The sequence below is a fragment of the Pyricularia oryzae genome, chromosome 1 (assembly GCF_000002495.2).
Source record: "Pyricularia oryzae 70-15 chromosome 1, whole genome shotgun sequence".
In the NCBI taxonomy this organism is placed as follows: domain Eukaryota; kingdom Fungi; phylum Ascomycota; class Sordariomycetes; order Magnaporthales; family Pyriculariaceae; genus Pyricularia; species Pyricularia oryzae.
This window is the reverse complement of record NC_017844.1, coordinates 4,843,820-4,856,996: the sequence shown is the minus strand read 5'-3', so window position 1 is coordinate 4,856,996 and position 13,177 is coordinate 4,843,820. Positions and strand designations below refer to the sequence as shown.

Genomic DNA, 13,177 nt, shown 5'->3' with positions numbered 1-13,177 from the left:
TCGCGTTGATTTTTAGCGAAAGTCTCCACTAAAAAGTTTCTGGAAAACCCCGCTCCAAGTCAACTCTTTCTCTGCACTTTAATCAGACGTAAAAAAAGAAGATTCAACATCGCCGTCAATCAAAGCACTCGAAACCCTCAACTGCTCCTGCACCTTGGTAAAACCCCGCCAAAAGACGAAACCGACGACAAACGAACAACAAACAAAAAAAAAAGCCAAAATGGTGTCGGTCAGCAACCCCAACAAGCCCTCCAAGAACCGGCTCGCGGCCCGCGCGGCCAAGGGCAAAAAGGTGCAGCAAAAGTCGTCGGCAGAGGGCAAGCTGTCGCGGGTGGAGAAGGCGGCGACGAAGCGCGGCGCCAGGCCGGGACTCCTGCCGACGTCGGGCCCCGGCGCAAAGCTGAGCTCCAAGAAGGCGCGCAAGCTGGAGAGGAAGATGGCGCACGCCATGAAGCGGAAGATGGAGGCCGATGGGGAGGTTGAGATGAAGGGTAGGTTCCTGAACACCCCCGTGCTAAGCTTGGGGAGGGTGTGCCTGGCGCTTTTGCTGACTGGTTTTTTTTCCCCGACTTGCAGATGTCACGGAGAAGAAGACTACCAAGTCCAAGGACGGCGAGCCGACGACCGAGGAGATGGAGGTTGACATCTCATGAGGCACTGAGCTCTACCTGACGCATCAACAATGCGCTCCGATGGTGTGAGCTTTTCTCGCAACGGCAGAGCCCGAGGCACACCCGAACAACCGAATCCTTCGCGGTAACAGCAGCAGGTAGTAGGACATGGGCCTTGCCATCATGGGAGCAAAGTCTGCTTCCGGAGTTTGGTGTAGATTTTTTTGGGCAAGTTCTATGAGACTTGCAAAGTCCATAGGAGTCTTGGTGACTAGGGAAGGGGCATGCCAGATCTGTTTCTGCAACAACAGCCCAAGTCGGCGGGGGTGGCCAGAATAACGGCCGAAAACTGCCAAGAGATATTATGCTATTATCACCATGATCGGCTTTCGAGCACAGAATCGAGTCTTTTGCCCACGGAGGCTCCTGATTGTCCCTAACTGCACGTACCAGTAAGCAGGTGTCACTCCATATAGTGATGACGCATTGTGCTACACGTACCCGAGGTTACGAATATCCCCGTGATTTCGAAGCTCAACGCCATTGCGCCTTGGACGGTCGGCATATACTACCAACCTTTTTGCGCTAAATTCGTTGCAAATGCGTATGCAAAACCCTCACCAATGGCTACTGGGGGGTCCCCAGAAGAAGCCCTACCACCCACCATTGTGCGGATCTCTTTTGTAGCCTATCCCAGTTAATCGATGCAATAAGAAGCAGTCCACAATCCAATCGGTTGGTTCACCCGTGGATTGCCGTTCGGTTGATAGGCCCATATACCGCAATCAGCACAACCATGTCAAGTCAGTGCCTCGCATTCTCGGCAATCGGGCCATCCGCAACAATGCTTTGTCCCGAGAAGGATGCTGCATATCCTGTGTGAACACCTAAACAGCTAGTCTTTCTCGGCTCTGAACCGTTCCCAAGAGGAGGGAATGACATGGGCGACATTGCTGATTGCAAGACATGTATTAACAGGGGCTACCGGTAGCTCATGTCATTTCTCCCCGCGAATGCACCTTGGCGACGCTGGTGTTGGCTGAGGCAACTATGAGGGCCTCTGGCACGAGTTGGAGTCAGTCGCAATGTCTTTCTCGAGGATGTGTTAGGCTTTTGGGCACTCAATTAACGATCTGGCGTTGTAAACCGCGCTGGTAAAACATAACCTCGAAACACTTTTGACTCAAAAGGTGCTGCATTAAAAACGTGTGCGAGCTAATACAAACCGCTCACCAAAACAGCCGGGAAGACAATTAACCAAACAAGTGGGTGAATTTGTTATATAACTGTGCAGCTGAGTAGATAGCGTGGACTTCTGAAACCGAAACGGTTGGTGTAAAAGGTTATTTGCAAAAGGGAAAGGTGGCAACTCATGAAGTTTCATCAAAAGTTTAACATTGATAAAGTATAAAGGAAGCAAGCTTGAAATATTCATCCATGGTATTTGATAAGTTGTATTCCTTCTGCTTATTTAAGGAAAAACTGCTCATTTGCAATCCCATCGCCAAACTTTCATTGAAGAACTAGACTAGTTCTAGCATATTACACAAGAAAAAGATGAAGTCTTTTATCATGACTTTCAGCATCATGGTTGCCAGTTTGATGACTGGCGTCATGGCCGGCAAAACTTGCCAGGATGCTCAAACTGAGTGCATACTGAGCTGTCATGGTCATGAACCTGTAAGTGAGATTCCAGGTGGCAATTATAGCCTTGTGGGGTTGTGAATCCTGTCTACTTGAAGATATTAACAAAATCCTTCAATACTTGATGCAAGAAATTCCAATGCTCCCCGGGCACCGGTATAAATTCCGCCGACATTACCACTTCATGCAGCTGTAAATCATAGCAAACCTATTCAGGGGCAAACCACTGGCGCATCGGCAAATCGGCCTCGAGGGAGGTGGCATACACACTGCGGCTACAATCCAAGTCAGTGGCGCGGCCAGAAAGATGACCGAAACGGACAGGGGGGCTTGGGACATCGTTACCGTGTTTGGATTTCGACCTTGGGGATAATAGCCCCAAAATGCCCGCCGAATATTCAAGGGATATCTTCCCGGTTGCTGTAGAGATCGGAGCCATACGACCTCGGCATGTTCTGTGTCCCAGTTAACAAGTACCTAACTATGAAGAATCTGAAAAGTTTACCCACGGCACGATGCTCTTGTATTGAACTTTTTACAAGGTAGAGTCAAACTGTGTGGTGCAGCTTTGGTTGGCCAGCTGGGAATGAGGGTCCGAAAACCCGCTGCTGTGCACCTGCAACCTGACCACCTACCTGGGTAGGTAGGCTTGTTACTTTGTTTGGAAAAAAAGCTGATGATGACCCCGCGTCCATAATTTACTTGCATGTTCAGCTTTCGCCCCTTGGCGACAATTATCATCTTGCAAACTGGAGGAAGCGGAGGCTGGACACGCTGAAGCGCAAGTTGGGGGGATGCCGAAAGGCTCATGCAGACGGGCCTGCTGGCGAAGATCTAGTAAGTTGATGTGCACACTTACTGGATCAGTGGGAAGCCTGGAGCAGGCAAGACCACGCTGATCAAATACATCATTTCGGATGCTCGGACTCAGATGTACCTCAATCAATGGAACCCCGGGACCATCATCATTACTCACTTCATTTGGCGCCTTGGCACAAGTATGCAACAAAATATCAAAAGTTTGCTTTGTTCGCTCTTGTATCAGCTGCTTTTGTACCACAGACTGGTCTATAACAGAGCTAAAATCCACTCTTCAGCTCGTATTGCGCAAAACCACGCACGCCGTGTGTGTCTTTATCGATGGGCTCGATGAAGTACTTCCGAGCGACGGTGCCCTGGCTCTTTTGGACACGATCGAGTGGCTACGATGCTCGGCCGGTGAATCAAGGCAAGACTCTGCTTCCATCCGACTGTTCGCCTGCAAGATCCGAACAGAAAGGACCCACGTCGTTATGTTCAGGCAGAAGTCAAGATCAATGAGGCCTACGCTGAATTGCAGCCCACAGATGCGCAAAGGGCATGGTCCGAGTATAAGGCGGAGATGATAGAAACACTTGTTGAGAAGGCCGAAGGGGTCTTGTGCTTTGGCCTGATAATAGTCGAAACCATTCCCGACTTTCATCGCGATGATACAATAACGATGGTTCCGTGGCGAAACGTCAGTGGCTCATGCTGCTCAGCGAAAAGCTCTAACTCTGGTTATTTGCTTATAAGCAGGAATGACCGCCAGGGCCTATGATACGGACTTTGATACGGGCCATACGGCCTGTAACGAGCGGGAAAGTCCATCGGATTGGTTGGAGTTACGCACAAACATGGTTCAAACCATTCTCGACACAGGAACCAACGTTGAAGAAAAACATACTTACCGGTGGAGAATTGCCATGGACCTTTCCCCGAGGATCAAATGTACACTTTGCCAATGCGAGCACTACTTTGGGCTGCCTGGATGCAGTCAATGAGACCATTTGCGAAGCGTTACGATTGGACGTCTGTGCTAGAGCTTTCGAAGTCCCTTCTGGATCATCTGATTAACGAGCGACATCGAGGCAAGAAGCAAGACCTGGCCTCTGCAGTGCAGGGAATGGGTATTATCTTTTCAATAAATATACATCTCGAGGTGGATGTTCAACAGGCCTACCTGTTCTTGATGTCGCACTTATAGCGTGTACATCCACCCATTTATACCCTCATTTAGCACCCTGCCCTCCCTGGCGGCCTTGTTGCGGTGCCAAAAGTATACGTCCATGATGATTATAAGCACGATACTAACCAGCAACAAGGCCACGGTCGTCCACACTCCGGACTGTTAGTTTGTTAGTTTTGATTTCTGAAATCTTGACAGGAGAGACGAAGCCTTTTTTGCAAGCTAAGCTACTTACCAAATACCTTGGGCTTTCCCTGGAAACAAAGGCAACGCTGGCAATAATACCTCCAATACCGCCGCCGATCAAGCACGTCGCCGATGACACGGCGCGCTTGGAATGCGAGGTGATGTTGTTGGCCTGGAAGGTAAGAATTCCAGGGGGAGTATAGGTGATGAAACTGAAGCCTGTGTGATTTTTGTTTCAAGAGGCCAAAAGGGTCAGCAAACGAGTTGGTTATCGACGGGCATCGGAGTGGAGACGTACACCAAAAGCCACCAAACAATTTGGCCCCATTGCTCGTACTATACACCAAGACCAACAGCCCGACGGCAGACATGAGCTGGCAAAAGGCCACGATCGGCCCGCGGATCTTGTACCGGTCGCCGGCCCAGGCGGCGGCGAGGGCCAGGATCAAGGCCGAGCCCGAGGGCGGCGCCATGAGCAGCATCGAGTCGGCGGTGCTGAAGCCCATGCCGTCGCGCAGGATGATGGGCATGAAGAAGACGAGCGCGTAGCCCGGCACGGCGGACGCCAGCAGGTTGAAGGCCCAAAAGTACAGCTTCCAGTCCCCGAGGTGGTGGAGGATCTTGGCGCGCGTCACGGCGTCCTCCTCGGCGTCGCCGCGGTCCTGGTTGATGCGGGCCAGGACGTAGGCTTGCTCGCGGGGCGTGAGGAACTTGTTGGCCCGGCTGGGGAAGTCGATTATCACGAACCAGCCCAGCAGCGCGACGACGATTGTGACGGCGCCTTGGACGATGAAGATCCCTAGGATTTGGGTTCGCAGAGAAGTAGTTGAGTACCACCATCTCGTTGGAAAGAGTCGATACTCAAGAGACAAAAAAACAACAAAAAAGACAAAAAAATAACTTACAGTTCCACCCGTTGAGCCCACCCTTGCCCGCCAGCCGCGAAAGCGCATACGAAAAGACGTTGGCAAACGCGCCCACGACGATCGAGATCATGGCAAAAGCCGCCAGGCGCTTCCCGACCTCGTAGCGCGTGTACCAGCAGCTGATCAGATATGCGCAGCCGGGCAGGAAGCCCGCCTCGAGGGTGCCGAGCAGGAACCGGCACAGTGCCAGCACGCCCCAGCTCTTGACGAAGCCCATGCCCAGCATGACGACGCCGAAGCCCACGCCGAGGAAGGTTAGCCAGTTTGCGGGTCCGGCGCGGGGAAGGATTAGGTTCGAAGGGATTTCGAATATACTTTTTTTACTCTGTCGATTAGATTTTGGGAGGCTTGGGTGTCCCGTCTCATTCTCGGGGTTGGGATGGACAAGGTATAAGCTTGGTTGGGGCACGACTATAACGCACATGTAAGACACGAAAAACAAGAGCACAACAATCGAGTATCTGTTGCCCTTGGCCAATCCCAGGTCCTTGGACATGCCCGCAATCATGGCCAGGCCCAGGTTGCTCCGGTCGATGAGCGAGATGCAGTACATGAGGCCGAGGATGGGCAGGAGGCGGAGGTCGATGCGGCGCCTAGTTTTTTTCTCATTTTAATATTAGTCCCAGCATGGTTCATTCGTGCCTTACCATGTGGTAAATATTTTTTTTTTTCATTTTTTTTTTCAAGAAAGGAAACAAACGTGCATCAGCTTCTTTCGCTCGTTTTCGGTAAAGCCGTGCAGGTCGTTCAGCTCGACCTCGGACTGCGTTCCGGACGTGGATACATGCTCGGCCGACGCCGACTTTTCCAGGTCGACGAGGCGCTCGACGTTGGGGGACTCGTTTGTAGTCATTTTGGGCGTTTGCGGATCATGAGCGGGCACAAAACTGCCCACAAACAAAAACTTGTACTGTCTAGCTACGCAGGTAGGCAAAACCCAGCGCAGGGTCGGTTGTTTTTATACACACCAAAAAAAAAACACCTCATAGTGGAATTGCATCACTATGTAATCCGATCTTACTCGGCCATTCTGAGCTCCACGGGTCAAGAAGCTGTATTCGGTACGATTGGAGATTGAGTTTGCACCCCTTTACTATGGTACACAAAGTTGGAACGAAAAAGAGAAATTAACCAGCACTCGGCTACGGCTTCTTCTCTGGCTCCGGGCCCGGCTGCCAAGAAAAGCTCTCACCCCCAGCCGCCAAGCGCCGCAGACAGCGGAGACCTCCGAACGGTTAACCTAAACAATTCAGACCAAGTCCTTCTAACCACTGTTTGTGCCTTGCAGCGTGACTTTGAACGAAAAGTTAGATATGGTAAAGACAGATCTACGCGATTCACCGCGGAGATAAACGTTGCTTGTAGTCTTGTCTTGATGCTGGAAAATGTCATCCCATCAGGGCGCCATTGGCCGCTTCCACAACCGCTCGCGAACCACCATAACCTCTCGCGAGCGGCCACAGAACATCAACCAGACCCTGATCGCCATCTTTGTTAGTCAGGATCTACAAAGCCAAAGGAAGGGGGTTCTGCCATGTGTTTCCATTATCCGCGAAGCTAAATATGGTGTAAATTGAGCGACAAGGGCTGTGACGCTTACGAAACATGACGTGGATCATTAGGAACAGCAAAAGCTTTTATAAACCATCTTACTAACTAGCGATTAGTAAGTTCGAAAGGAAATGGCAAAGTTGCGGAAAGCGGTTAATAAACAAGGGACAAGAAAGAAAAAGAATGTACAGCGCTATACAGCCGAAAAAAAAACCCCATAAAAAGCATCAAAGTCAGATTCTATGAATGAAGCAAAACAGAAAAGCAGAAAAGCCAAAAAAGAGAGGAAATCGAGAGAAGCAAAAAGGGGTAAAGGATAAAAAAAGGAACCGAAATCAGGAAGCAGAAAACAAATAATAAGACAACCCAGGTATATATACTTTTATAAGCATAACAAAAAGAGAAAGAGAAAAGAACACTCTATAATTTGTCATAATCTCGTCAAGTTGTCGGTCAAGAGCGTGGGAATACTGGCCGGCGAGGGAGCCGACCTCTTTGACCTTTCCTGGCCCCCTTGGCTCCTTGACTCCTCCGCAGATGACGATGCGCTGGTTCCTTGGGGATGTTGGTCGATCAAAGAGCCCACCACTTCGACTTCGACTTCGACTTCGACTTCGGATCTGAAGGACGGTAAGGCTCCATTTTTTCCACCCGCCCGTCTTTGACGTGGTAGACGTTGCCAAACGGCTCGGCGTTCCCGTTCCACCCCGCCGGATGGCCGACGTATAACTGCTCGCTATCCTTCTCCCAAGGCTGCTGCGGCGCTGGAACGTCGGGCTTTTTGTACTTGCTCGGATGCTCGGGCTTGTCTGGAGCAACATACGGATAGGCCGGCTTGTCATTCGACCTCTTGGACTTGGTCGACGGCGAGTCGTGCAGGAATTCCGGACGGCCGACAAAATAGGTGGGTTGATTCTTGTATGGAGTATCTTGTCCAGTCGATTCTGGCTTTTTATCTGTGGCCTGGTCTGACAAACCTTGCGGTCGGCCGACGTAATAAGTGTCTTGGGGCTCCTTCGCAGTCGGTGACTGGTTGGGAGCGTTGGCCGGTTGCCTACTCGACCTCTTGGACTTGGGCGACGACGAGTCGGGCGGGGTTTCCAGACCGCCGATAGAATAGCTGGGTTGATTCTGGCATGGAGGAATGTCTTGTCGAGTCTTTTGTTCAGCTGATTTTGATTTTTCATCCTCGACCTGGTGGCCCATCATAATTTCCGGTCGGCCGACAAAAAAACGGGAATTGAGCTCCTCCATAGTCGGTGGCGGCTTGGGAGCGTTGGCCGGTTGCCTGTTGGACCTCTTGAACTTTTGCGGCGTCTCGGCCGGCTCCTGGTTGAGATCGCGTTTATGGTACCCAGATCTGTCGGGCCTAGTATAAATAGTATATGCAGTTTGCGGCGAGTTGCCATCTCCAGTGGAGGCATATTCCCAGGTAGCTGTGTCTGAAGTCTTGTGCCATTCTAGCCCCAAGGGATACGTGAACCTAGGAGGTCCGGGTGGCGGGCCACTGGGGCCGCCGTAGGAAGGAGGTCTTCCTCCGTACGAGGGAGGGGGTCCTCCATACGGGGAAGGGGGTGCTCCGTGCGAGGGAGGGGGTCCTCCGTACGGGGAAGGGGGTGCTCCGTGCGAGGGAGGGGGTCCTCCGTATGGGGAAGGCGGTGCTCCGTGCGAGGGAGGGGGTCCTCCGTATGGGGAAGGCGGTGCTCCTCCGTACGGGGAAGGCGGGGCTCCTCCATACGGGGAAGGCGGTGCTCCTCCGTACGGGGATGGAGGGAAACTACCACTAAAATCCTCAGAACGGGGGGGAGGGCGACCATAGCGCTGCCAATCCTTGTTGCCGCGGGCCTCGAGGTGGTTCAGGGCCTCGGGACCGTCGCCAACATCGCGCTTGCTGTGCCTCTGCTGCGGATGCGAGGGAGGAGCGCACGCCTTGCGGCTCGGGGCATTCGAGTTGCTGCCAAGATCTCGTCCATTGAGAAGCTTCTTGCCCATCGAAGCGGCTTTATTCCACAGAGAGGGCTCTTCTGAGCCCGGCCATTGTCGGGTTGGCCGAGGACGGGGTACATATCGCTTTCCCGGGGGTGGGTTAGGATCAGTATACTTAACTCCCCAGTCTTCCTGCAGGTCAGGGTCGAGCGGAGGTACCCACTGTCCTGGGTAGAAATGGCCATCAGAGGCCCTTTGAATGGGCTCCCCAATGTACCGAGAGCCTGGCCCAGGCCCAAAGCCTCCAAAACTCGAGGCAGGACCCGGAGCGAAACTCCCGGGGCCTGGCCTGCCGTAGCTGGAGGGAGGTCCCGGAGGAAAACCCCCGGGGCCTGGTCCGCCGTAATCGGAGGGAGGACCGCTACTTCTGAACCCAGGCGGCGGGGGCGGGGGACGCCCAGAGCGGGCCTCCAGGTGGCTCGCCTCGTGGCCTTGGGCGACAGCAGGCCCTTCAGGTGAGGGTCTGGGCATGGCGAGAACGCCAGCCACGAGGAATGGGAGGAGGAATTTTGCATGCATATTGACGACTAACAAGAAGACACAAAAAAGCAAAGACAAAAGAAGGAAGAGAACGAAACTGCCACACCAGCTAAAAGAAAGAAAGAAACGCTGTGCAGATTAACAGAATGTCGATACTGAAAGAAAACGGCTGCAATTACAGGCTAGCTTAAAAGAGCAAGTGGATTGCATATAATATAGGCATTTTGTGTACACAGTCGTTTTCTTTTTTCTGTTGTGTAACGCACGGATCAAAGCGCGATTCGTTGCAGCGGAATGCAGTGGTGCTTGTAGCTTTGTTACTTCGGATAAGCCGACGGCCTCAAGACCAGCCAAACCTGGTCGACACGACGAATTACAATGCTCGCTTTCCAAAAATACTTTTAACCTCCAGAGTTTATTTATCTTGCCTGCTTCAATCCTTTTATTATGTGTTGATGTGACCGAGCTTAGCTAAAAATTAACAGGTGGTGATTTGTCCATTAATGCGGAAAATGATTACTTTCTACCCAAGGGACAGAAGCGTCGTGGCGTAGGGCATGTTGTAAGACTCATTAACAAAGAAAAAGTTTGTCTCGAACTGATATAATGCAAGGCTTTCGGCATAATTATGCTTTCTAAAATTAATACTCTTCACCGGTACTGATCGAATTCAGACTTTGATGGTTAACAAGACCGTGAACAACTTTTAAAAAGGTCTTATATATCTTTTATACAGCCACAATTCAGGAAATGTCCCTTCATCAAATATCTTCCTTCCTAGACCGGGTGACCAACAAGTGGAGAGGGACCTGCTGTGGTCATCTCCCGTGTGTCCTTTAACCTTTCGTAACAATCCTTCCAATTGTCCAATACTGGTAACGGTTGGTCCATACATAAAACCAAGCAACCGCTTTTTAAACAAGGTAGCTTTTATATTTGAAAAGTGAACTCAAGTAAAATGTTTGTGGTTAGCAATTAAAAGATAAAAATAGAACCCATGCAAATAGGAAAGAAATACAAAGAAAATGGGGTGTTTTTTTCCGATTTTTATATGAAATAGCTTATATTTAGATATTTATTTTAGGGCTCTACTACCAAAGCTTTTGGTAAAGTTCAGTTAATAAATATTGAAATATAAATAATATTAAGTACAAATCGGGAAAGGTGTTTTATTTTGGTTAGATACTTTTACCATTAGCACGATTTCCTTGTTACGACCAGACAATTGGGCCAGTACCAGGGAGGCCAGGTGGGGTCACACCCCTCCTAACGATACCCGCCCAGAAAAATCACCGACCGGCAAAACAAAGATTACATAAGAAGGAATTACGTAATTTCACGTAATTGCCAAAAAAGTGATCTCAGTAATTTTTTGGGATTATAACAGATCAGGGAAAATAATCTTACTAATCCAGTAAAATTAAGGAAATTATATTCGGAATATAATTTATATAAGGCACGTTTATTACCATATAAATAAATTCGATTTTAGGATTGTTTGTCACGGCCAGGCATACATTGGAGAACCTCAGTGTATTAGGCGCTATCGACGAAAATTCTAAACTGAAGAGAAGAGAGAAATTACAATCGTCGACGCGCTCAAGAGACGCGCTTAAATCCGGAGGTAGTGGATCCTTGTCCGATCCCTGGCTCGGTGTGGAGCCGAGTCGTGATTCTGAGGGTAGGTCTAGGGGCCTGATCCTCACGTGATTCTGAGGGTAGGTCTAGGGGCCTGATCCTCACATTACCCCCCTCTAAGGCCTGATCGACGTAGGCGGTCAGAGTCTTGAGTTTGTCACGTGTGTCTCCTCGGGGCCTTCCTCCGCTCTCGTGTCTTTTTCGCATCGTGCTCGGCAACATTGTCCTCGGGTCCGTCCTCCGCAAAAACATCCTTTGCTGCGCTCCTGATCCACTGTTGCAAATTTACCGGAGGTCCTGCTGCGTCCGGGTACTCCCTGTGAAAGGTATCCAGCAGTACTGGTGAATTTTTCAAGTCGCGGGCCTCATACCATGTCTCATCAGGGTCGAGTCCGACCCACGATACCTGATATTGCAACGTCTTCTTTCGTCCGAATAGACGTGAGGCCAACACTTGCTCCACCTCCCACTCCGGTTCTCCGTTAATTTCGACCGGTGGTTCCGGCTTTTGATACTGTTGAGGTAATGGATCCGTTGCTGCCTTGCGCAGTCGGCTGGCGTGGAACAGCTTACTACCTTTATACCAGGCAGGGGTGTCGAGAATGAAGCTGTGGCCCTTTTCCTCGAGAATCGTCCATGGTCCTGCATTTTGCGAGTCCAACTTGGTCGTAGGAGCTTCGGTGGAAAAACCCTTTTTGCTAACGTAAACCGCATCTCCCACCGTAAAGTCGACCGGTCGCCGCTTCTTATTAGCCTGCCTCTGTTGCTCTATCTGCGCTCCGAGTCCGTTGTTGCGGGCCAGTTCCTGAGCTTGCCGGGCTTGGCGGACCATTTCCAGCGCCTTTTGTTGCTGACCGGTCTCCAGGTCTTCTTCGGGTAAAGGTAAAGAGAGCGGGTCTCTAGGGCGAGCTCCGGTTTCTGCTTCGATCGGTGCCATGCCAATAGAGGCGTGGACGGACGAGTTGTGGCCGAAGTCGAAGGCGGGAATATGCCGTCGCCAATTCGTTTGGTATTTGTCTACATAAAAGCGCATTTTCTGATCCAATTCAGCGTTGGTAATTTCGACGCTGCCCTGACTTTGAGGGTGGCGGGCGCTTCCATGTTTATGCTTTGTTCCTGTCAACTCGTTTAGAGTGTTTAGGAACTCGGATATAAACGGTCCGGCGTTGTCGGAAAGCCATAAATCGGGGACGCCTTTCCAACGGTACACGGTCTGATAATACCGCATGGCCAAGGTCTCCGCGGTGTCCGTCTTTTTTCCCGGTAGGGTGGCCAAAAGTTTGGTCAATCGGCAAATGAAGACCCAGACGTAATTATAGCCTTCTTTATCCTTGGGCATATCTTTGCCGTCTACCATTACGTGCTGCCAACACCGTCTAGGGATCTCCAGTGGGTGCAACAGCCCAGGCGTCTTATCATGTCGTACCTTGTTGCGTTGACATTCGCGACAATTCTTAATGTAGCGTTTGACGTCTCGATTTCGGTCGGGCCACCAATAGTCCTTTTTCAGGCGGCTGAGGGTTTTATTCTGGCCTCCATGGCCGAAGATCTTGGGCTCATGAGCTTCGCGGATGAGAGCCGTTCTTAAGAAGATCTTGCCATCCTGGGTAGTCTCGGGTACCGTTAACAGACTGTCATGGCGACCTAGGTTCTGTTTTAGGTTCTCTTCCAGGATAAGGGCCACTAGGTCAGCTCCTTGAGGTGCGGAGGGTTCCAAGTTGTTAATTGTTGGAGGGGGCTCGCCGGGTTGGAAGTTAATCTTTTCCGGAGGGATTAATGCCATGGTGCGGTCTAGCACAGCTCGGGCCTTGACCGTAGGGTTGTCGACGGTTTTGCGCGAAAGGGCATCGGCTGCCACATTATCCTTGCCGGGACGGTATTTAAAGGTGATGTCGAAGTTGGCCAGGTAGTCAGCCCATCGTATCTGGCGAGCGGACAAAAGTTTCTTGGTCGACCAATAAATTAGGGCCTGGTGATCGGTGAAAACACAGAACTTGGTACCCAACAGGGCTGGTTCGAAATCCTTTAGCGTATTAATCACAGCTAATAGCTCCTGGTCCTGAATCGGATAGTTTTGTTCAGCAGGGGACATGGTTTTGGACGAATAGCCGATTGGCTTCCAGCTGCCATCGTCCTGTTGCTGCCACACGACACCGGCGGTGGCCCTG

The 13,177-nt window shown here is 51.0% G+C and overlaps 5 protein-coding genes across 5 annotated transcripts; 1 reads left to right on the top strand and 4 right to left on the bottom strand.

Annotated features, from left to right (window-relative positions):
* Positions 1-47: 47 nt before the first annotated feature.
* Positions 48-1,011, top strand: MGG_05335 (uncharacterized protein). Its single transcript, XM_003710123.1, has 2 exons — positions 48-491; positions 577-1,011. Exons 1-2 carry the CDS (start codon positions 221-223, stop codon positions 651-653), a joined length of 348 nt encoding a protein of 115 aa, XP_003710171.1. The 5' UTR covers positions 48-220; the 3' UTR covers positions 654-1,011.
* Positions 1,012-2,463: 1,452 nt separating this feature from the next.
* Positions 2,464-3,167, bottom strand: MGG_16329 (uncharacterized protein; the record flags this gene model as incomplete). The annotated part of the gene is made up of 2 exons (XM_003710122.1): positions 2,464-2,710; positions 3,115-3,167. The coding sequence occupies 2 exons, from the start codon at positions 3,165-3,167 to the stop codon at positions 2,464-2,466; spliced, it is 300 nt and encodes a 99-aa protein (XP_003710170.1).
* Positions 3,168-4,254: 1,087 nt separating this feature from the next.
* Positions 4,255-6,207, bottom strand: MGG_13016 (uncharacterized protein; the record flags this gene model as incomplete). The annotated part of the gene is made up of 6 exons (XM_003710121.1): positions 4,255-4,401; positions 4,478-4,647; positions 4,727-5,227; positions 5,334-5,668; positions 5,777-5,958; positions 6,055-6,207. The coding sequence occupies 6 exons, from the start codon at positions 6,205-6,207 to the stop codon at positions 4,255-4,257; spliced, it is 1,488 nt and encodes a 495-aa protein (XP_003710169.1).
* Positions 6,208-7,478: 1,271 nt separating this feature from the next.
* On the bottom strand, positions 7,479-8,111 carry MGG_16328 (uncharacterized protein; the record flags this gene model as incomplete). The annotated part of the gene is made up of 1 exon (XM_003710120.1): positions 7,479-8,111. The coding sequence occupies one exon, from the start codon at positions 8,109-8,111 to the stop codon at positions 7,479-7,481; it is 633 nt and encodes a 210-aa protein (XP_003710168.1).
* A 456-nt stretch (positions 8,112-8,567) lies between these two features.
* Positions 8,568-9,410, bottom strand: MGG_16327 (uncharacterized protein; the record flags this gene model as incomplete). Its single annotated transcript, XM_003710119.1, has 1 exon — positions 8,568-9,410. A coding segment is annotated over one exon (843 nt), but the record flags the coding sequence as incomplete, so codon positions are not given.
* Between the last annotated feature and the right edge of the window lie 3,767 nt (positions 9,411-13,177).